The sequence below is a fragment of the Schistocerca cancellata genome, chromosome 1 (assembly GCF_023864275.1).
Source record: "Schistocerca cancellata isolate TAMUIC-IGC-003103 chromosome 1, iqSchCanc2.1, whole genome shotgun sequence".
NCBI lineage: Eukaryota > Metazoa > Arthropoda > Insecta > Orthoptera > Acrididae > Schistocerca > Schistocerca cancellata.
This window is the reverse complement of record NC_064626.1, coordinates 1,138,667,625-1,138,689,501: the sequence shown is the minus strand read 5'-3', so window position 1 is coordinate 1,138,689,501 and position 21,877 is coordinate 1,138,667,625. Positions and strand designations below refer to the sequence as shown.

Genomic DNA, 21,877 nt, shown 5'->3' with positions numbered 1-21,877 from the left:
CACGTCCCCCACTGCAGTGCCGCCCTTTGCAGGAGCCAGCTCTGACCGTGGTATGAAGCCTGAGTATCTTCGATCTTCGCTCCAGGTCAATACTTGGACTGGCAAGCCGATAGCTGTGGTCACAGTGCTGCACTTGCATCCCATAGGAAATAACTCCAACCATTTGGAACAGGGAGTATAACATAGCGATTAGCTTCTCAGAATTTGATAGTACTACAGGGCATAATCATCAGCGAGTGATTTCAGCTGGACATATACAGTCTCACTCACCTAGATGAGATGACAGAGGCAGTGCCACAGGGTATTAACATAATATGTCTGCAGGAAAGGGGGACAACTTTTTTCCAGTGAGACTGAGAACGGCTGCTCAAGTGAGAATACCAGCAGATGCACATGCAGAGGTTCACCTCGTATTGGCGAGAAGAAGCGCTTGGGCCGCCGTATGTTGGCGTACGGGTCCGGCGAACAGGGCGGCGCCGAGGAGGGTGGAGGTGCACAGGGCGCAGGCGCACAGGGCGCAGGTGCACAAGGCGCAGGCGCGCAGGGCGAAGGTGCGCAGGGCGGCGGGGTCCTCGCGCGCCGGCCTGCAACACAACACAGCATAGTTTGTCTCAGTGTGGGGCACTCACGTGTCCACTCAAGTGGGAGCAACAAGTCCCACACTGGCAAACTATTACTCCCGCATCTCCGTGCCCGTGATGTATCCTGATAAAAAATTTACCCCTCGAGCAAGTGTATTTTATCTATTTTCAGTAGTGTAGCTATGCTGTTTCTCGTGCAAGCCTGGTTCTGTACCACCCTCAGTACTGTACGTGTCACCAACAAATGCATGCTGTGTATGTGCACTGGCACGAGAGCAGTGAACTGCTTTCTCACCATGCGAGGGTGGATCCCAATAAGAATTACTGTATACTGTAAATAGCAGACTCGGCTGTGAGAGTGTGTGCCACTGTGACCTGAGGATGTGCCCAGCTGGGTTGGCACACATTCTGACAGCAAAAGGAGGCGTGGAGGCCATAGCAGTGACTGAGCTTAGAGGAGCCGCACGACTATCTTGAAGTCATCAGCAGATGATGCCAATTAAGAATATAATAGTAGATTTCGTATATATGTTGCATATCTTAAATTAAAGGTCGGAATGTGGATTCCGTGTGTAATAACATGAGTTTTTACCAGAATTTTTAACAAAACGTTGAAAGTAGTGGCAGCATTACGAAGTAAACTTAAGACATCGACTTATGAATGTATTCAGTTTTGATTTGTCTATACTTATGTGCGACATAATAGCACAAAGTAGCGTTCACCATCAGGTGAAGCAATTATCGAGCAAACCATTTAAGATAAAACGAATGGTAACAATGGATAGTTGAAATTTACATACAAACTGGTGTGTGGTACATGTACATACATACATGTACACAATACAAGATTAATAGCTTTTAAGGATGTTCTGCAGGTCAAAAGTATGTGAACCTAACTCAGGGCTGGCCGGTGTGGCCGAGCAGTTCTAGGCGCTTCAGTCTGGAACCGCGCAACCGCTACGGTCACAGGTTCGAACCCTGCCTCGAGCATGGATGTGTGTGATGTCCTTAGGTTAGTTAGGTTTAAGTAGTTCTAAGTTCTAGGGCACTGATGACCTCAGTAGTTAAGTCCAATAGTGCTCAGAGCTATTTGAACTATCTGAACCTAACTCAGGACGAGACGAGATCTCAGAGAAGTGGACGCCATCTTGTGCAGTCTGGTGGCCAGCAGAGAGCAGCATTCCGCTCTGATACTCAGGAGAGTGTGACACACACACACACACACACACTGACATAATTCAGCTATCAACTTTGAATAATACATGTTAGGCCAACCAGTCTGAACTCTGCACTTGACTGTGATTATTTGCAAGTGGTCCCAGCTTGTAATTTTAACTAGTTCAATATGGTGGAACTAGTTATTCTGAATGAACGTAGGTTTGTTTTTGTAGATTTTTCCATAGGTTTACGCGACACTCGATTTGACCTCTCACACAGTCATACTTCAGTTCAATTATGATCAATAATTAAGCAGTTATAGTGTTAAAGAAACAGGTTTTGTTAAACTGTACGAAGAATATTCAGAAAGTAGGGAATGTTTTGGCATTAAAAAAACTAAGTACATGAAATACATTTTATTACACACATCTGAAAGAGCGACTGACATACTAATTTTCCACATAGTCACCACAAACATTGAGGATCTTATCATAGTGGTGGACAATATTTTCAATACCTTCGTTGTAAATTTGGGCCGCCTGAGAACTCAGCCAGTGAGTCACGTCCGCCTGGAGTTCGGCGTCTTCATCAAAGCACTGCATTGCAAGCCATTTCTTCATCTTGGGAAACAAGTGCAAGTCGCTTGGTGCAAGACTGGGGCTGTAGGGCGGATGAGGGAAAATTTCCCATTTGAATGAATTAAGGAGTTCTTTAGTGCAGTTTGCTGTGTGAGGTCGGAATTGTCGTGCAAAAACAAAATTTTGGACGTCAGCTTTCCCCTGCGTTTGTTTCAAACTGCTTTTCTAAGGCTGTGCAAAGTTTGACAGGTAAAATTTATGGTTGCTCCACGTTCGAGAAAATCAATGAGAAGCACACCTTGCCTATCCCAAAACAATGTCGCCATCAGCTTCCCTGCTGACAGGGTTTGCAAACATTTTCTTTGTTTTTGGGGGGGGCCTTGTGTGGCCCCACTCCATGGACTGTAATTTTTTCTCGCATTTGTCATGTTTCACCAAAGTCTCACACTTCGCATAGTTCACGCTAAATTTCTATAGATTTTAGGTTTTTCGCCAACAAAAACCGTATCACAGACCATACCTCACAAATGGCGGGATTTTCGATTGCAGCACAAATTTCACATTCGAATATCCAAAAACCCAGAGGCGCAGAGACGTTCCCGCTGTCACGGATGGATGCCGACTGAGCTGCTGAGCATGCACATACCAAAATACATGGGATCGGCGCGCGCCTAGCGGCGTCAGACGGAAAATTCCCTACTTTCTGAATTGACCTCGTAAAATGCTGTGAGATGGGAACACTATTTTTCGCTGCAAATTCTTGCCTGTATATTTTTCAACTTAGCGACTAGATTTTGAGGGTAAATGAGACAAATGTGATTGGTTAGTCGCTAGACATTGGCATAGGCAAATCTTAAGAAACAAACTGTGCATTCTCAGGCCCTACAGACTGTGACTTTCAGTTACTTTCAATATATAATTCTTACACCTGCACTTGGGGCCCCAAAAGGTAAATTCTACAGTACAAGATCTTGTCAATAACTATTTGTTTCCAAGCAACTAGTCGGCAGCAGTGTAGCAAATAAACATTTGTTTGGTCACATATGTTCTTCTCTTCTGGGATCAACAAGCCAGCGAACCTGTCAGTGCTTCGTAACATCTAAACATGTGTGAGAATTGGGATACACATCGTAATTTCCTCCTCCCCCTCTCCCTATCCCTCTCCTCCCCCCACCCTTAGTCCATCTTTTCCTCCTTCCTCTATCTCTGTCCATCACCTTCTCCCAACTCCCTGTACATCTCTTATCCCAAACTCCGTATATCTCCTCCTACCTCCTTTATATACTCTTCCTCCCCTTTCTCTGTTCATCTGCCCCCTCTCTCTGGCCTTGTCTATTGTTATTGCAAACAGAAACTTGATTGGGAGTCGAAAGGAGTGGTTAAAATGGTCGGAATCATTGGAACACGAGGTATGAGAGAGATCTGTAGACACGATCCTGTAGTTGGCTTGCATCATGCTTAACACTGACTGATACTGGTGGTATTTTTTTCCATATACGTGAACTATGGACTGACATTAACTGAATGTTTGCAACACGCCAAATGACCACAAACTGACATCAATTCAGATATGTTCACCACCGATAACACACTGAAGTATCTGTTTCAATTGTATTCTTTTTCACAGAACATGAATACAGTATTCAATGCGGAATTTGTTGTTATGAAAACATGCGACAGCAGAACTGTCAAACTGAATGTCACAATTTTTGTGATGGAAACATGTTACAGCAGAACAGTCAAGTCTTCCGTCCTATTTTTTCCATTAAGATTTTCATACAAAAACTGATTTTTATTCATATACAGGGTGAGTCACTAACTATTGCCGCCAAGAATAACTCCGAAAGTATGATAGTAGCTGAAAAGTTTGTGGGACAAATGTTGCATGGGACAACGGGGGCCATAATATGACGTTGGCTTTTTGTTGCTAGGTGTGGTTGTGTCAGAGATATGGAGGTCAACTTTGTTTCTTTAATTGAGGTGCTATAGTTTGGTACTTATTTTCTGATAGCGGCTGTCGAGACGAATCCAATGATGTGAACAGTAAGGTCTTTGAAGGTCAACGAAGGTTACAAAGGTGGTGTGAATGTCCATTTACAGAGGGTGTTCGAAGTAATGCCATTGGTATCAATACAGTGCTGCAATCTTCTTATCAGGGATTGAGTGGCATTCCCTATCACATCGGCACTTATCGAAGCACAAGCTCTGACAATTCTCTCTCACATATCTTCAGGTGTAGTTGGAACGTATTTATAAACAATGTCTTTTACGAATCCCCACAAGAAAAAATCCACAGCTGTCAGTCTGGCGAACGAACCGGCCACGACACATCTCCTCCGCATCCAATCCAACGATTTGGGAATTGTTTCTGCAACTCATTTCTACCCATCAGCGAAATATGTGCCGGACAACCATCGTGATGGTACCACATTCTGTTCCTTGTTCCTAAAGGTATTTCTTCCAACAACAGACCCAATGTCTCTAGCAGGAATGTGGTGTACTTCCTACCATTAAGATTTCCTTCGATGAAATAGGGGCCTATAATACTGTCCTCCAGAATCCCATTCCCCGACCACGGTTTTTGGTGTGCAACTTGCCGCAGCCAACATGGATTTTCAGCTGCCCAACAAAGCGTTATGCAAATTAACATTTCCATGGTTCGTGAATGTAGCCTCGTCAGTAAATAAAATCAAATTAATAAATGTGTCATCTCTCTGAATCTGCCCATTGGCAGAACTCAATGTGACATACAATCCGTACCAGTTAATTCTTGGTGGAGACTGATATGGTAAGGATGATATTTATGGCGATGCAGAACACGAACAACACTACTCTGGCTCATGCCAGATTCCTTTGCGATCTGACACGAACTAATACAAGGATCTCGAACCACAGTGGCAAGAGTACCAATTTCCGTTTCCTCATTAGTAACTTTTCTTCGCCTGATCATGTTTCCGATGCATTAAAGATCCAGTTGTTCTCAGTTTATCATATACATATTTAAATGTACGAAGTGTAGGGTGAGTACATTGAGGATATCTTTCAGCGTATAAGTCTCTAGTTCTCACTGAATTTCGTTGGCATTCTCCGTAAATGAGAAGCATATCGACTTGTTCTTCGAAGGAATACATCATTCACATTCGCTTCATTCCACGATACTAGTCTTACCATCCCTATTAGTGTTGTATTGCAAAACCGTCGAATGGTGTTTACATGTCAATGGCACGTTAGATGGATACGCAGTATTCGGCGCTTATTTACTATTTGCACGATTTACGAGAGAGAATTGTCAGAGCATGTGCATCGATAAGTGCTGAAGTGATAAGGAGTACCACTCAACCCATGATAAGAAGATTGCAGTACTGCATTGATACCAACGGTCATCACTTTGAACACCTTCTGTAAATGGACGTTGATGCCACCTTTTTGACCTTTGTTGACCTTCAAAGACCTTACTGGTACACATCATTGGATTCGTCTCGATAGCTGCTATCAGGAAATAAGTACCAAACTATAGCATCCCATAAAAAAATAAAAAAAAGCAAAGTTCACCTTCATATTTCTGACGCGACCACATCTAGCAACAAAAAACCAACGTCATGTTATGGCCCTTGTTGCCCCATGCAACATTTGTCCCACAAACTTTTCAGCTACTATCATACTTTCAGAGTTATTCTAGGGGGTCTATGGGGCAATAGTTAGTGACTCACCCTGGTAGATTCGTACGTCACATTTGTGGACTTAGGTCCAGGGTAGTCCACAGCAAACTGACCTGGTGGGCAGTGCGGGATTGTGTGTGAAACTATATATATCAACGATCTACATGAAAGGTTAGTAGGGCCAGCAGTAAAGCCACACACTGCACTGCCACGACGAGCAGCCAGTGGTGGAAGTCAGCAAGTCACAACACGGGGGGAGGGGGGTGGGTAGCGGCACATCTCAGTACAGCGGATTACATCAGTACAGCAGCAGCAGAGTCGCAACAAGCAGCAAAAGTTACGTGGTGCAGTAGGTGCGTCATTTTTATTTTGGAACCCAGCTCGCTTGCTAGCCACAGTGACGGAAAAAGAACTTAGATTGTCAGGCCGCAGCTAGTAGAAATGCGCCTCAGAGCCTACAGAGGCAGGATGTAGCAGCAGAAATGCCATCAGCCTCAATACTTAGTTCAATTATGAATCAATTGATCAAAATGGGTAAGTTTAGGGGTGATCTGAACATCAGAGTTGGGCGTCTCGATAATCTGGGGAATTATATACATGATCTGGGTGGTAAAATTGGTAGTACACACTGAAATTTCGATATTAAGAAGAAGTTTACCTGAAATTTTATACTCGGAATTTATATATTGTCCTACTGATTCCACAAAAGTTTATTAGATTCTATAGAGACGGTGAATCGGGCAATGTGCCACAAACCAAACTTTTAGGGTAATAATCAGCGAAGCAATCAGTGGCGCTACCAAGATAATAGGAATTACAGAAACTGGGGGGGGGGGGGGGAGGGGGAATAAGCCGACTCAGAACAGTAATAGGAATCAGAATGAGAATTGGAGACGAAACAAGGGTTTAGTGATGAGAACAGGAATCAGAAGGATCCATGGAAAAATAACTACAGGAATGAACCAAGGCGAATGCAAGAAAACTAGCTCACGATAGGTGAACTGAATAATAAAGGACAACAGTGACAGAATTTGGAAACGTAAATTTTGTTCTAACTAGGGTCCACATTGGGAGAAGAAATCATGTATGACATAGGACTATAAGATGGGGATATAACTGTAGACAAAAAACAAGGGTTGTTTCAATAACAATAAAAATTGAAAAGTAAGGGAAGAGAGAATAAGTAGAATGAAGATAGTTTTGGGAAATGAAAATCATGAGAAGGCTGGTTTGAGCACCATGATAAAATAAACGCTAGTACGAGAAATTTGTGCAAAGAAACAAGGTCTCAAAGGTCGGAAATTAATACTGGAGGTTTATTTAATCAAGGGAACGTTTTTGTTATGAATGCTGAAGAAAATAGTGTTGGTTTTGCGGCAGTATTACAGAATGAATCACAATCAGCTGTGCAGCCTGATAAAGTAAACATGTGCTGTAGCGTTATAAGAGAGAGAGTGAACTGCAGCAGTAAAAATATTAAATTAGGTGGAACTGAATTTACTTCACTGGAAGTCGATGTTAATTATGTGCTGACAATAGAACTCCAAACTAATGTTTTTATGAATGAGTGTGTACAAGAAGGTGCAATCTCCAGTGATGCAGTTGAGATTTATTCTGAGTAATCAATGGATCCACTACCAGATGGTTTTGGCAGTGGTTCTTGTGATGTGCAGATGTATCTGCAAATGGGTTTTTGTGGCTGAAACTGTGAGTGATACACTAAATCTGAAGGAAGTAAATTCCGTTGCAAATGGTATGAATCAAGAGGTTGGGTAGGTTTGTTTATTTGTTGAAGATAGCACAGGTAATCATGATAGTAATAATACTAAAGTTAGTGGAATTAGTAGGGATGATGATGAAATTAAAACATTTTTGAGTATTAATGATGAACAAAATGTAGTTGATGATAATGACGATGGCACTGAACGTTGGCTGACTGAGGAGGAGAGTGAGTTTTATGGCAATGACTGTGTAGCTAAAGCTAAATGGTTTCTGAAAGGGGCACATCATAAGCGGGCAATTCTTAAGTTTGATTATGCAAGCCATGTAAAGGAACCTGGTGAGATGGACGCTAAATGTAATGGTGTTTTTGACAAAGTGATTGCTGGGGATAAGGATTTCTGAGTGTTCAGTGAGGAACAGATGTGTGTGATGAGCAAACGTCAAACGTTACAAGGGAATAGAAGAGGTGGTGCAATTGAGTGTAATGGTAGACTGCTAATACCGTAAGGGGCGGGGGGTAGTTCAGAAAATTGAGGCAGTAGAAAGGGAACAGTTTATGATTACTTGGATACCAGGAAATGTAAAAGAGAGTGGTTTAGTGGGCACTGATAGTTACCTATGCAAGTTATCACCAGAGTTTGCAAATTTTATCTGGGGTACAATAGATTGTGAAAAACATTCAGTCACAGGTATATGGATAAAACTACAAACGGAGAATTATTATGCACCAATAAGGACAAAGGCTATGTTGTGTATGGATGTAGAGGATGTTCTGTATAGACTTGTTTCCCTAGTGATTCTAGGGCCAAATATTACCATGAGTCTTGGGAGGAATTTCTTAAGAAGGTATAAGGCAAATATTTTTGGGAACGAACAGGTATTGCAATTAAATTCTAATAGTGCTGTACATTAAGTGAAATTTAAGGACACACTGACTGGAAAAAAAATCCATGATGGCCTTTATGTGTGTATCAAGACGTGAAAGAAGGAATATGTTAATATTTATCACCAATGTACACTAGTGTGGCAGAAGATGAATGGTTAATTTATAGTTTGCTTCTATTTTGTGGAACATTATTAGGTAGGTATGTTTAGAGATAAGATTTTGAAGAAGCAATAAAAGCAAAGAATATGCAAGCAGCAGATGTTTATTTTTGCGATGAATCGAGATGGAATACAGGTTGTTTATAAATTATTTATACAAAAGTAACCTTTAATTGTCAAAGGGGTAAGTAACTTATATAAATGTGTGACACAGCACTGAATGTAGTATATCTTCAAGTTCTATTCCGCCTAACACTGTTAGTTCCTGACGTTCCCACTAGGTGGCATGTGTGAATGAGTTAATCCAACAGTCATCATGGAGTTGTATAACTGTGTAGATTGTTAGTAATGTTGTTTATGGTTTCATGAATCCAAATCCACTACTGCAATTCGGAGACAATTCAGGACTCAATGCTGCAACCCACCACCTCAAAAACAAACTGTTGTCAATTGATACAATAGTTTCACAGAAACTGGCTGCGTGGCACACACAGGATGCCGGCAGCCTCTGACGCAGCAACTGAATAAGTTCAGCAGTCTCCCATTCGTAGTCCCGGTACATCAATGAGATGTCCCTGCTCAGAATTGAATATGCCTATTGTTACAGTGTGGAAGGTACGAGGGTTAACTGAAAAGTAATGCCTCCACTTCCGTAATTCTTCAACAGTTGGCAGCATTGGTATTCGGCAGGTACTGGCTTGTTCCATAGCCTCTTCTCTACAGCTCTAGTTGGCGGGAAGCCTTAAGTTGTCGGCACACGGACCGTGCAACCGAACGTTGAGCGTAGAGCATGCTGAGTTTCTGAGGTCATAGCATGGAATAGCACTTTTGGGAGTCTTCTGAACGTGCAGAGTAATATCTAGCATGTCAGATATTCTGAGCGTGCGTCTGAGCGTTGACCAATGAGATGGCACAAAGCCACCTACGTCACACGCACGCCGTCTCCCTTCAGTACAGAGTTGTGAGGCGCCATATTGGCATTCATTTCAAGCCTATACGTTAGGGTGTCCATTCGTCCCGTTTTTCCCAGGACAGTCCCGTTTTTTACCAAAATGTCCCGCTATCCCGAAAGTTTTTTTGGGGACGCTCAAATGTCTCGTTTTTTTATGATTCCTCTTGGCTAGAGTATTTTACGCTACTGGATGTTTGACTTGCTATTAACTGCGCAATTATTTACGCTAGGAAGCGGGTGATGACTTTCAGCGTACCCCAAACATGTACCGAACTGTCAAAAATCGCAAGTTATTTTAAACACACTATAGGTTACGAATAACAACGAAGATTCTTCTCTTCTAAATCGATCCACTGAATCCTTAGTTCCTTACTTTCAGTCCAGAGATACTCTACACCATTGATACGTGCTCTCTGGCTTTCGTCACCACACTGTTAATGTTTTGCACTGTGGAATCACTGTTTCATTATGCCAAAACGAAAGTGTAATTTTAACAACAATATAAAAAGCGAGTTTCCTTTTATCACTGTTAGTGGAAAAACTGTAGAATGTACTTTGTGCAGATCAAAATTTGCTATTGGCCATGGTGGAAGGTCTGACATTGTGAATCACATTAAGAAGAAGAAACATCACATGAGTGATCAAACGAAAAGAGCAAATAAATGCGTGAGTGACTACTATGCAAACTTAAAATCACTAACAGAAATGGATAGGTAGTTGGCAGCACAAGAAGCTACGTTTGCATAGCGCAGTGCAATGCATAACCATAGCTTTAAGTCAATGGACTGTACTACAGCAGTTGTTAAAAAACTTTTCCATCCTAAATTCACATGTGGACACACAAAATGTAATTCAATCATTTCAAATGTTATTGCACCGTATGCAGCTCAGCAGGTTTTAAATGAACTGGAAAGTGCTCGATTCATTTCTATAATGATTGATACATTGAATCCTCTGGATCTGTAGTTAGTTCCTCACCTTACCAGGTACTTTCACTCTGAAAATGGCATCATGGTGAAAGTGCTCGAATTGGTTAATTTAGCTGGAGAAACTTCAGATTTACTTCAGAATTATGTGCTGGAGGTGTTAAAGAAATATGATCTTGAGGGAAAGGTGATTGCAGTTTCTGCAGACAAAACTAACACCAATTTTGGTGGTAAGTAGAGGAAAGGAAAAACAATTTGTTCTATAAACTGCAACAGAACACAGTGAATAATATAGTAGGTGTTGGCTGTCCACACATGTGGTGCACAATTCCTTACAAACTGGCTCAGATTGCCTCCCCATCCACTGCCAATTAATTGTAAACAAAATCTACCAGCATTTCCACATATATACAGTAAGGGTTGAATCTCTGAAGTCATTCAGTAAGTTTACTGAAACTGAATACAAAACTGTACCAGCTACCAGCATTGGAAAGAATTGTAGAGATATTTCCTGCTTTGAAATCATATTTTATTTCCCTTGATAAGTGTCCTGTTATCCTTAAACAATTCTTTGATAACCCTGTGTCTATTGTTCTTCTACATTTTCTTGTTAGCCAGCTAAAAGCGTTCTCCACTACAATTAAATGTATTTGTTGTTGTTGTTGTGGTCTTCAGTCCTGAGACTGGTTTGATGCAGCTCTCCATGCTACTCTATCCTGTGCAAGCTTCTTCATCTCCCAGTATCTACTGCAACCTACATCCTTCTGAATCTGCTTAGTGTATTCATCTCTTGGTCTCCCTCTACGATTTTTACCCTCCACACTGCCCTCCAATGCTAAATTTGTAATCCCTTGATGCCTCAAAACATGTCCTACCAACCGATCCCTTCTTCTAGTCAAGTTGTGCCACAAACTTCTCTTCTCCCCAATCCTATTCAATACCTCCTCATTAGTTACGTGATCTACCCACCTTGTCTTCAGCATTCTTCTGTAGCACCACATTTCGAAAGCTTCTATTCTCTTCTTGTCCAAACTAGTTATCGTCCATGTTTCACTTCCATACATGGCTACACTCCATACAAATACTTTCAGAAACGACTTCCTGACACTTAAATCTATACTCGATGTTAACAAATTCCTCTTCTTGAGAAACGCTTTCCTTGCCATTGCCTGTCTACATTTTATATCCTCTCTACTTCGACCATCATCGGTTATTTCACTCCCTAAATAGCAAAACTCCTTTACTACTTTAAGTGTCTCATTTCCTAATCTAATTCCCTCAGCCTCACCCAACTTAATTTGACTACATTCCATTATCCTCGTTTTGCTTTTGTTGATGTTCATCTTATATCCTCCTTTCAAGACACTGTCCATTCCGTTCAACTGCTCTTCCAAGTCCTTTGCTGTCTCTGACAGAATTACAAAGTCATCGGCGAACCTCAAAGTTTTTACTTCTTCTCCATGAATTTTAATACCTACTCCGAATTTTTCTTTTGTTTCCTTTACTGCTTGCTCAATATACAGATTGAACAACATCGGGGAGAGGCTACAACCCTGTCTTACTCCTTTCCCAACCACTGCTTCCCTTTCATGCCCCTCGACTCTTATAATTGCCATCTGGTTTCTGTACAAACTGTAAATAGCCTTTCGCTCCCTGTATTTTACCCCTGCCACCTTCAGAATTTGAAAGAGAGTATTCCAGTTAACATTGTCAAAAGCCTTCTCTAAGTCTACAAATGCTAGAAACGTAGGTTTGCCTTTTCTTAATCTTTCTTCTAAGATAAGTCGTAAGGTCAGTATTGCCTCACGTGTTCCAACATTTCTACGGAATCCAAACTGATCTTCCCCGAGGTCGGCTTCTACCAGTTTTTCCATTCGTCTGTAAAGAATTCGTGTTAGTATTTTGCAGCTGTGACTTATTAAACTGATAGTTCGGTAATTTTCACATCTGTCAACACCTGCTTTCTTTGGGATTGGAATTATTATATTCTTCTTGAAGTCTGAGGGTATTTCGCCTGTCTCATACATTGTGCTCACCAGATGGTAGAGTTTTGTCATGACTGGCTCTCCCGAGGCCATCAGTAGTTCAAATGGAATGTTGTCTACTCCCGGGGCCTTGTTTCGACTCAGGTCTTTCAGTGCTCTGTCAAACACTTCATGCAGTATCGTATCTCCCATTTCATCTTCATCTACATCCTCTTCCATTTCCATAATATTGTCCTCAAGTATATGGCCCTTGTATAGACCCTCTATATACTCCTTCCACCTTTCTGCCTTCCCTTCTTTGCTTAGAACTGGGTTGCCATCTGTGCTCTTGATATTCATACAAGTGGTTCTCTTCTCTCCAAAGGTCTCTTTAATTTTCCTGTAGGCAGTATCTATCTTACCCCTAGTGAGACAAGCCTCTACATCCTTACATTTGTCCTCTAGCCATCCCTGCTTAGCCATTTTGCACTTCCTGTCGATCTAATGTTTGAGACGTTTGTATTCCTTTTTGCCTGCTTCATATACTGCATTTTTATATTTTCTCCTTTCATCAATTAAATTCAATATTTCTTCTGTTACCCAAGGGTTTCTACTAGCCCTCGTCCTATTTGATCCTCTGCTGCCTTCACTATTTCATCCCTCAAAGCTACCCATTCTTCTTCTACTGTATTTCTTTCCCCTATTCCTGTCAAATGTGCCCTTATGCTCTCCCTGAAACTCTGTGCAATCGCTGGTTCTTTCAGTTTATCCAGGTCCCATCGCCTTAAATTCCCACCTTTTTGCAGTTTCTTCAGTTTTAATCTACAGTTCATAACCAATAGATTGTGGTCAGAGTCCACATCTGCCCCTGGAAATGTCTTACAATTTAAAACCTGGTTCCTAAATCTCTGTCTTACCATTATATAATCTATCTGATACCTTTTAGTATCTCCAGGATTCTTCCATGTATACAACCTTCTTTGATGATTCTTAAACCAAGTATTAGCTATGATTAAGTTCTGCTCTGCGCAAAATTCTACCAGGCGGCTTCCTCTTTCATTTCTTAGCCCCAATCCATATTCACCTACTGTGTTTCCTTCTCTCCCTTTTCCTACTGACGAATTCCAGTCACCCATGACTATTAAATTTTCATCTCCCTTCACTACCTGAATAATTTCTTTTATCTCGTCATACATTTCATCTATTTCTTCATCATCTGCAGAGGTAGTTGGCATATAAACTTGTAGTACTGTAGTAGGCATGGGCTTTGTGTCTATCTTGGCCACAATAATGCGTTCACTATGCTGTTTGTAGTAGCTAACCCGCACTCCTATTTTTTTTATTCATTATTAAACCTACTCCTGCATTAGCCCTATTTGATTTTGTATTTATAACCCTGTAATCACTTGACCAAAAGTCTTGTTCCTCCTGCCACCGAACTTCACTAATTCCCACAATATCTAACTTTAACCTATCCATTTCCCTTTTTAAATTTTCTAACCTACCTGCCCGATTAAGGGATCTGACATTCCACGCTCCGATGCGTAGAACGCCAGTTTTCTTTCTCCTGATAACGACGTCCTCCTGAGTAGTCCCCGCCCGGAGATCCGAATGGGGGACTATTTTACCTCCGGAATATTTTACCCAAGAGGACGCCATCATCATTTAATCGTTCAGTAGAGCTGCATGTCCTCGGGAAAAATTACGGCTGTAGTTTCCCCTTGCTTTCAGCCGTTCGCAGTACCAGCACAGCAAGGCCGTTTTGGTTAATGTTACAAGGCCAGATCAGTCAATCATCCAGACTGTTGCCCCTGCAACTACTGAAAAGGCTGCTGCCCCTCTTCAGGAACCACATGTTTGTCTGGCCTCTCAGCAGATACCACTCCGTTGTGGTTGCACCTACGGTATGGCCATCTGTATCGCTGAGGCACGCAAGCCTCCCCACCAACGGCAAGGTCCATGGTTCATGGGGGGTAAATGTATTTAGAAACAAGAAATGACAATAGTGGAAGTTTATCAAGAAATAAACAAATTATTGGGCAAATTACAATGTAGAAAATCTGAAAGATTTCTCACATCCTTAATACATGAGACTCTAAGAAAGCTGGAAGAAGAGGTTGAAATTACTGTAGAAATATTAAAGAATGGTGTTTTCATTTCTCACACCTTTTAAAGAATTTGACTGGGTTAATACTGAAAAGGAGCAGCTACAGTGGAAGGATATTCAGGACTGTTGTGTTTTTGTTAAAAGTATTGTACCAAATTTTCCTGTTGATGAAGACGAACTGTCTGATGAATTTTCATATGCACAGAACTTCATAAAAAGTGAAGAAGGAGACAAAGAAAGTGTTAGTGCAACGTGGTGTAAAATATTTGCTTATTTCAAAAGTAAAAACATTAACATGAAAAACATGATTCCTTTGGTGGAGTTTTGTCTGGCAATTCCTGGGTCAAATGCTGGTGTGGAACGTATGTTTTCGTTAGTGAACTCTTTGTGCTCAGATGAAAAAAACAGAATGAAAGGTGAAACGGTGACGGCCCTGCTCATTGTCAAAACACACTTTAATGGTGTATCGTGTACTGACTTTTATGATACAATTTCAAACGAAAATGCACTTCTTGATAACGTACATAAAAGTGAAAAGTACGGTGATATAGTGCGGCAGAATAATTGTAAAAATTGATTTGGGATCATCTGAGTGCACGTTGTGAAGGTAAATTTGTATGTGTATTAAATTTAATCGATACAATATTTATGTCCCGTTTTTTCTTCGTTGTCCCAGGTTTTTCTCTAATTTTCAATGAAAATGAAATGGACACCCTACTATAAGTACATATGCCGTTTCTGGGCACCAGAAAATTGAGAATCACTGGAAAACCTGTTGTTAACTGTGTGATTCGTTCCAATAAAATAATGAGAAACATCACATTCGTGGCAAAAGAATTATTGTAACTTGCGTGTTATGAGAGTATGCTATTTGAAGGCAGTGACACACTGAAGATCCACCCAAAAAGCATTGTTCTTGGTACAATTTGTTATAATTAAATTTCAATTAGTAACATATATACGATTAAGGTTTTCAGCACGTGCTAACACGCTACGATTGAGCGTCAGTAGTGTGTTGTTGATGTAGCGAAGTGAGTAGCGTCACTGATCCGTTTGACCTATGGCAGCGCCATCTAGCGGGCCAACCATAGCGCCATCTGGTTTCCCCCTTCAAACTAGACGAGTTTCGTTCTTTGTAGTTTTTTCGTTTGGTGCTTATTTCGTGAGATATTTGGCCCGGTCTCTATCAATGGACCACTCTCCTAGCTGAGGTCGTTATGGATGACAGAGGCGGTGCCACAGGGTATTAACGCAACTTGTCTGTGGGGAAGGGTGGAGAACTATTTTTTTCCAGTGAGATCGAGTACGGCGCCTCAGGTGAGAACACTACATCTACATCCATACTCCGCAAACCACCTGACGGTGTGTGGCGGAGGGTACCTTGAGTACCTATCGGTTCTCCCTTCTATTCCAGTCTCTTATTGTTCGTGGAAAGAAATATTGTCGGTATGCCTCTGTGTGAGCTGTAACGTCTCTGATTTTATCCTCATGGTCTCTTCGCGAGCTATACATAGGAGGGGGCAATATACTGCTTAACCCCTCGGTGAAGGTATGTTCTCGAAACTTCAACAAAAGCCCATACCCGAGCTACTGAGTGTCTATCCTGCAGAGTCTTCCACTGGAGTTTATCCATCATCTCCGTAACGCTTTCGCGATTACTAAATGATCCTGTAACGAAGCGCGCTGCTCTCCGTTGGATCTTCTCTATCTCTTCTATCAACCCTATCTGGTACGGATCCCACACTGCTGAGCAGTATTGAAGCAGTGGGCGAACGAGCATACTGTATCCTACTTCCTTTGTTTTCGGATTGCATTTCCTTAGGATTCTTCCAATGAATCTCAGTCTGGCATCTGCTTATATGATCTGCTTATATGATGATTCCATTTTAAATCACTCGTAATGCTTACTCCCAGATAATTTATGGAATTAACTGTTTCCATTTGCTGACCTGCTATATTGTAGCTAAATGATAAGGGATCTTTCTTTCTATGTATTCGCAGCACATTACACTTGTCTACATTGAGATTCAATTGCCATTCCCTGCACCATGCGTCAATTCGCTGCAGATCCTCCTGCATTTCAGTACAATTTTCCATTGTTGTAACCTCTCGATATACCACAGCATCATCCACAACAAGCCTCAGTGAACTTCTGATGTCATCCATAAGTTCATTTATGTATATTGTGAATAGCAACGGTCCTACGACACTCCCCTGCGGCACACCTGAAATCACTCCTACTTCGGAAGACTTCTCTCCATTGAGAATGACATGCTGCGTTCTATTATCTAGGAACTCTTCAATCCAATCACACAAGTCCATATGCTCTTACTTTGTTCATTAGATGCATACACGGACACTCACCTCGTATCGGCGAGAAGAAGCGCTTGGGCCTCCGGATGTTGGCGTACGGGTCCGGCGAGCAGGGCGGCGGTGCACTACGCGCTGGCGAACAGGGTGGAGGCGCGCATGGGGATGGCGCGCAGGGTGCAGGCGCGCATGGGGATGGCGCACACGGCGGCGGGGTCGGCGTGCGCCGGCCTGCGTCACAACAACACGGCTCAGTCTGGCCGGGTCACTCACACGTCCACTCTAGTGGGAGCTCAAAGTCTCACGCTATCGGGGACAGAGGCAGCGTCACAGGGTACTTACTAATGTAACTTCTCTACAGGGGGGGTTGGAGGGTGGAGGCACAATTCTTTTTCCATTGAACTCGAGTATGACTACATAGGTGAACACAGTGGCAGACGTATCAGCAGAGGCTCACCTCGTAGTGGCGAGAAGAAACGCTTGGGCCGCCGAATGTTGGCGTACGGGTCCGGCGAACAGGGCGGCGGAGAAGGGGACCGCTGGCCTGTGGGACAACAGAGCACACCGTGCGTCAGTCTGGAGCAGGCTCACCTGTCACTTACCTGTCTAGTGGAAGTGGAACTGCTCACACCGTCTTCGTACCATTTGCTGCACGCTACGGAACTCGTCCTGTAGTATTTCGTGGCTGTGGGATTAGTCACTTGGAATTTAATCCACGTGTGAGTGTATTTTCGGTGTTTTCAGCACAAAAACTGAAACATCCCCTTGTTATTGTTGTTGTTGTGGTCTTCAGTCCTGAGACTGGATTGATGCAGCTCTCCATGCTACTCTATCCTGTGCAAGCTTCTTCATCTCCCAGTACCTACTGCAGCCTACATCCTTCTGAATCTGCTTGGTGTGTTCATCTCTTGGTCTCCCTCTACGATTTTTACCCTCCACGCTGCCCTCCAATACTAAATTGGTGATCCCTTGATGCCTCAGAACATGTCCTGCCAACCGGTCCCTTCTTCTTGTCAAGTTGTGCCACAAACTCCTCTTCTCCCCAATTCTATTTAGTACCTCCTGATTAGTTATGTGATCTACCCATCTAATCTTCAGCATTCTTCTGTAGCACCACATTTCGGAAGCTTCTATTCGCTTCTTGTCCAAGCTAGTTATCGTCCATGTTTCACTTCCATACATGGCTACACTCCATACAAATACTTTCAGAAACGTCTTCCTGACACTTAAATCTATACTCGATGTTAACAGATTTCTCTTCTTAAGAAACGCTTTGCTTGCCATTGCCAGTCTACATTTTATATCCTCTCTACTTCGACCATCATCAGTTATTTTGCTCCCCAAATAGCAAAACTCCTTTACTACTTTAAGTGTCTCATTTCATAATCTAATTCCCTCAGTATCACCTGATTTAATTCGACTACATTCCATTATCCTCGTTTTGCTTTTGTTGATGTTCATCTTATATCCTCCTTTCAAGACGCTGTCCATTCCCTTCAGCTGCTCTTCAAAGTCCTTTGCTGTCTCTGACAGAATTACAATGTCATGGGCGAACCTCAAAGTTTTATTTCTTCTCTATGGATTTTAATACCTACTCCGAATTTTTATTTTGTTTCCTTCACTGCTTGCTCAATATACAGATTGAATAACATCGGGGAGAGGCTACAACCCTGTCTCACTCCCTTCCCAACCACTGCTTCCCTTTCATGTCCCTCGACTCTTATAACTGCCACCTGGTTTCTGTACAAATTGCAAATTGCCTTTCACTCCCTGTATTTTACCCCTGCCACCTTTAGAATTTGAAAGAGAGTATTCCAGTCAACATCGTCAAAAGCTTTCTCTAAGTCTACAAATGCTAGAAACGTAGGTTTGCCTTTCCTTAATCTTTCTTCTAAGGTAAGTCGTAGGGTCAGTTTTGCGCCACGTGTTCCAACATTTCTACGGAATCCAAACTGATCTTCCCCGAGGTCGGCTTCTACCAGTTTTTCCATTCGTCTGTAAAGATTTCGCGTTAGTATTTTTCAGCTGTGACATTAAACTGATAGTTTGGTAATTTTCACATCTGTCAACACCTGCTTTCTTTGGGATTGGAATTATTATATTCTTCTTGAAGTCTGAGGGAATTTCGCCTCCCCTGGAAAAATTATACTGCTCGCTGTATTGCAGCAGTTCCAGTAACGAAGATTTTTGAGAGGTAAGTGATTCATGAAAGGTATAGGTTATTGTTTGTCAGGGCCATTCTTTTGTAGGGATTACTGAAAGTCAGATTGCGTTGGGCATTGTTGTTTATAATTTTTCTGAGGGGATGTTTCAAAACGTCTTTCTGCAGAAGAAGAAAGGTGTGCATACATTATGCCTATAGGGGCTGTAACAAGATACACAAATTACATGCACTTGTTAGAGAGTACTCCTAATTTGGATTCCCTCCAATTTCATTCGAGTACAGAGTGCACGAGAAATGAGTGCTTAAATTCCTCTGTGTGCACTGTAATTAGTCTGATCTTATCTCTACAGTCCCTAGGGTACTGACACATAGTGGGTTGTAGTATACTGCTATCGTCCTCTAATCTATGTAAGTGGGCTTCCACACGGTATCTGATGTCTGTCTTCAAGCGTCTGCCATTCAGTCTTCTTTTTTTCAGTATTTTCGTGATGGCTTCCCACGGATCAAATACGCAAGTAACCATGTGACCATTTGTGCTGCTCTTGTTTCTATACATATTCTCTATCATATTAGACCAATATCTTAGAATGGGTTGCACGAGTGTTTTGTAAGCAATCACCTTCGTATACTGTTCCCATTTTTCCAGTACTTTGCCACTTCTGTTGCCTGCTATACCTGCACCTGAGATTATGCAATAATTCCATTTCATATTCCTACAGATAGTTACATCCGGATATGTGTATCAATTTACTGATTCCAGATGAAGATTATAGTAGATTAAATTAGATTCAGTTGCCGTTCCACAGGCCCAAAAAATTAGAGGATCTCGTGGGTGTGGAACACGTCAGAAAGTATATCATAAAAACATAAAACATTTGAATATAATACTTACTACCCTGATCATTTGTCAGGAGATTGTCAAAATAGGTGAAGCTGGAACAGCTAATACTTACAGAATTAACACGCTGTCAGAATGAAATATTGTTATGCACTATGAATAAGTTTATAGTACAAAAAATACCTAATCTTGACTATTGAGACCAAGTGCTGTCAAAACTGAAATCTAACAGACGTTCTTACTTCAGCTGGCTTAAGTCTCTTTTAAGATAATCATCTATGGAGTAGGAGTTGACCATCAAAAAATCTTTCAAACTCCGTTTCAACCATTCTTTACCTGAAACCGAGTTTTTAATGGTTGCTGGCAATTTATTGAAAATGTGTGTTCCTTGTTACTGGACCCCTTTTTGGACCAAGATAAGTGATTTTAGGACTTTACGTAGATTGTTCTTATTCCTAGTATTGATACTATGTATTGAGCTATTGGTTGGTAATAGAGATGTATTACTTGCAACAAATGTCATTAAGAAATAAATGTACTGAGAAGCAGTGGTTAGAATAGCAAGTTCCTTGAACAGTTTTTACATGATGTTCTTGGATTTACACCACAAATGATTCTTATCACACACTTTTGCACCCTAAAAACTTTTGCTCGGTTTGATGAGTTGCCCCAGAATATGATCCCACATGACATAATTAGAATGAAAGTAAGCAAAGTATGCAAGTCTTTTATTTTTATATCTCCTACATCTGACATCATTCTCACTGCAAATACAGACTTGTCTAAGCGCTTAAGCAATTCTGTTGTATGCCATTCCAAACTGAACTTATTATCGTGTTGTAATCCCAGAAATTTAACACTGTCGACCTCTTCGATCTGCATTTCTTCATATGTTATACAAATGCTGGAAGCAAATCTCTCACAGGTTCTGAACTTCATGTAGTGGGTCTCCTCAAAGTTTAATGACAGTGAATCAGCTTTAAACCGCTTCTTAATGTCAGTGAAAATTTGATTAGCAGCTATTTCTAAATCTGTACTTGACTTGCTACTTATTGCAATGTTTGTATCATCTGCAAACAAAGCAAACTTAGCTTCTGGCAATGTAACAAATGAGAGATCATTCATGTTCACAAGAAAAAGCAATGGACCCAAGATGGAACCTTGAAGCACCAGATGTAACTAATTCCCTACAACCATCGCTTGGAGCACATCCACCTTCCATCAGGCTTATCCCTACACCCAGTCATCTCCTCTACAGGCACGCCACCCTGTGTAGTACCCTCTTCAGATGCAGCACAAGGACCAGCATCATCATGAGCAGCATCAACACTGAATTGCCACCACCACACATCGACCCACCTGCGCCATTATCATCGACTCAGCCGGATGTTTCTGCAGAATGCTCCTGGACTGTGGTACCCTCTTCATCCATACCTCCTTCCAAACAATCCTGTCACCTGTTACACCCAGTTGTAACCACCACTCCCTTCTTACCTACACCTGTCACGAAGATTGTGCCAAATGCCTAAGCTACGATGCTGCCCACACCTGATTCCAAAAAAGAAGGAAAACACTGAAACTTACGGAAAGCCCAGATTTCAAGGACTGCCAGGCCACATTGTCTGCAACTATGACTACAGAACTTCATATCTTCCTCCTCTTCCATCCTGATTCCAATTTCCTCAAATCAAAATCCTCCTCCTTTTCGAAATCGGAAAATATATCCCTTCTTTGCCAACCACTCAGATCATCTCTAGAAAAGACTCCTTCCTCGTTAAATCCCCTGATCCCAAATTCAAGACCAAACTCCTCCAGAACATTCCCCACTTTGCCTTCAGTCTCTGTGCATACCTCAAACCCTTTTCCACAACCAC

General features: G+C 41.8%; 1 protein-coding gene across 1 annotated transcript in view; it reads right to left on the bottom strand.

Moving 5' to 3' along the window:
- Positions 1-21,669, bottom strand: part of LOC126135097 (uncharacterized) — a 58,838-nt gene extending 37,169 nt beyond the window's left edge. The window contains exons 1-4 of the mRNA XM_049915197.1: positions 21,588-21,669; positions 17,459-17,545; positions 17,056-17,232; positions 408-584 (exon numbers count right to left, since the gene is read on the bottom strand). Of these exons, the coding sequence (XP_049771154.1) occupies positions 408-584; positions 17,056-17,232; positions 17,459-17,545; positions 21,588-21,669 (523 nt within the window). The remainder of the gene's footprint in view (positions 1-407; positions 585-17,055; positions 17,233-17,458; positions 17,546-21,587) is intronic.
- Positions 21,670-21,877: the final 208 nt, after the last annotated feature.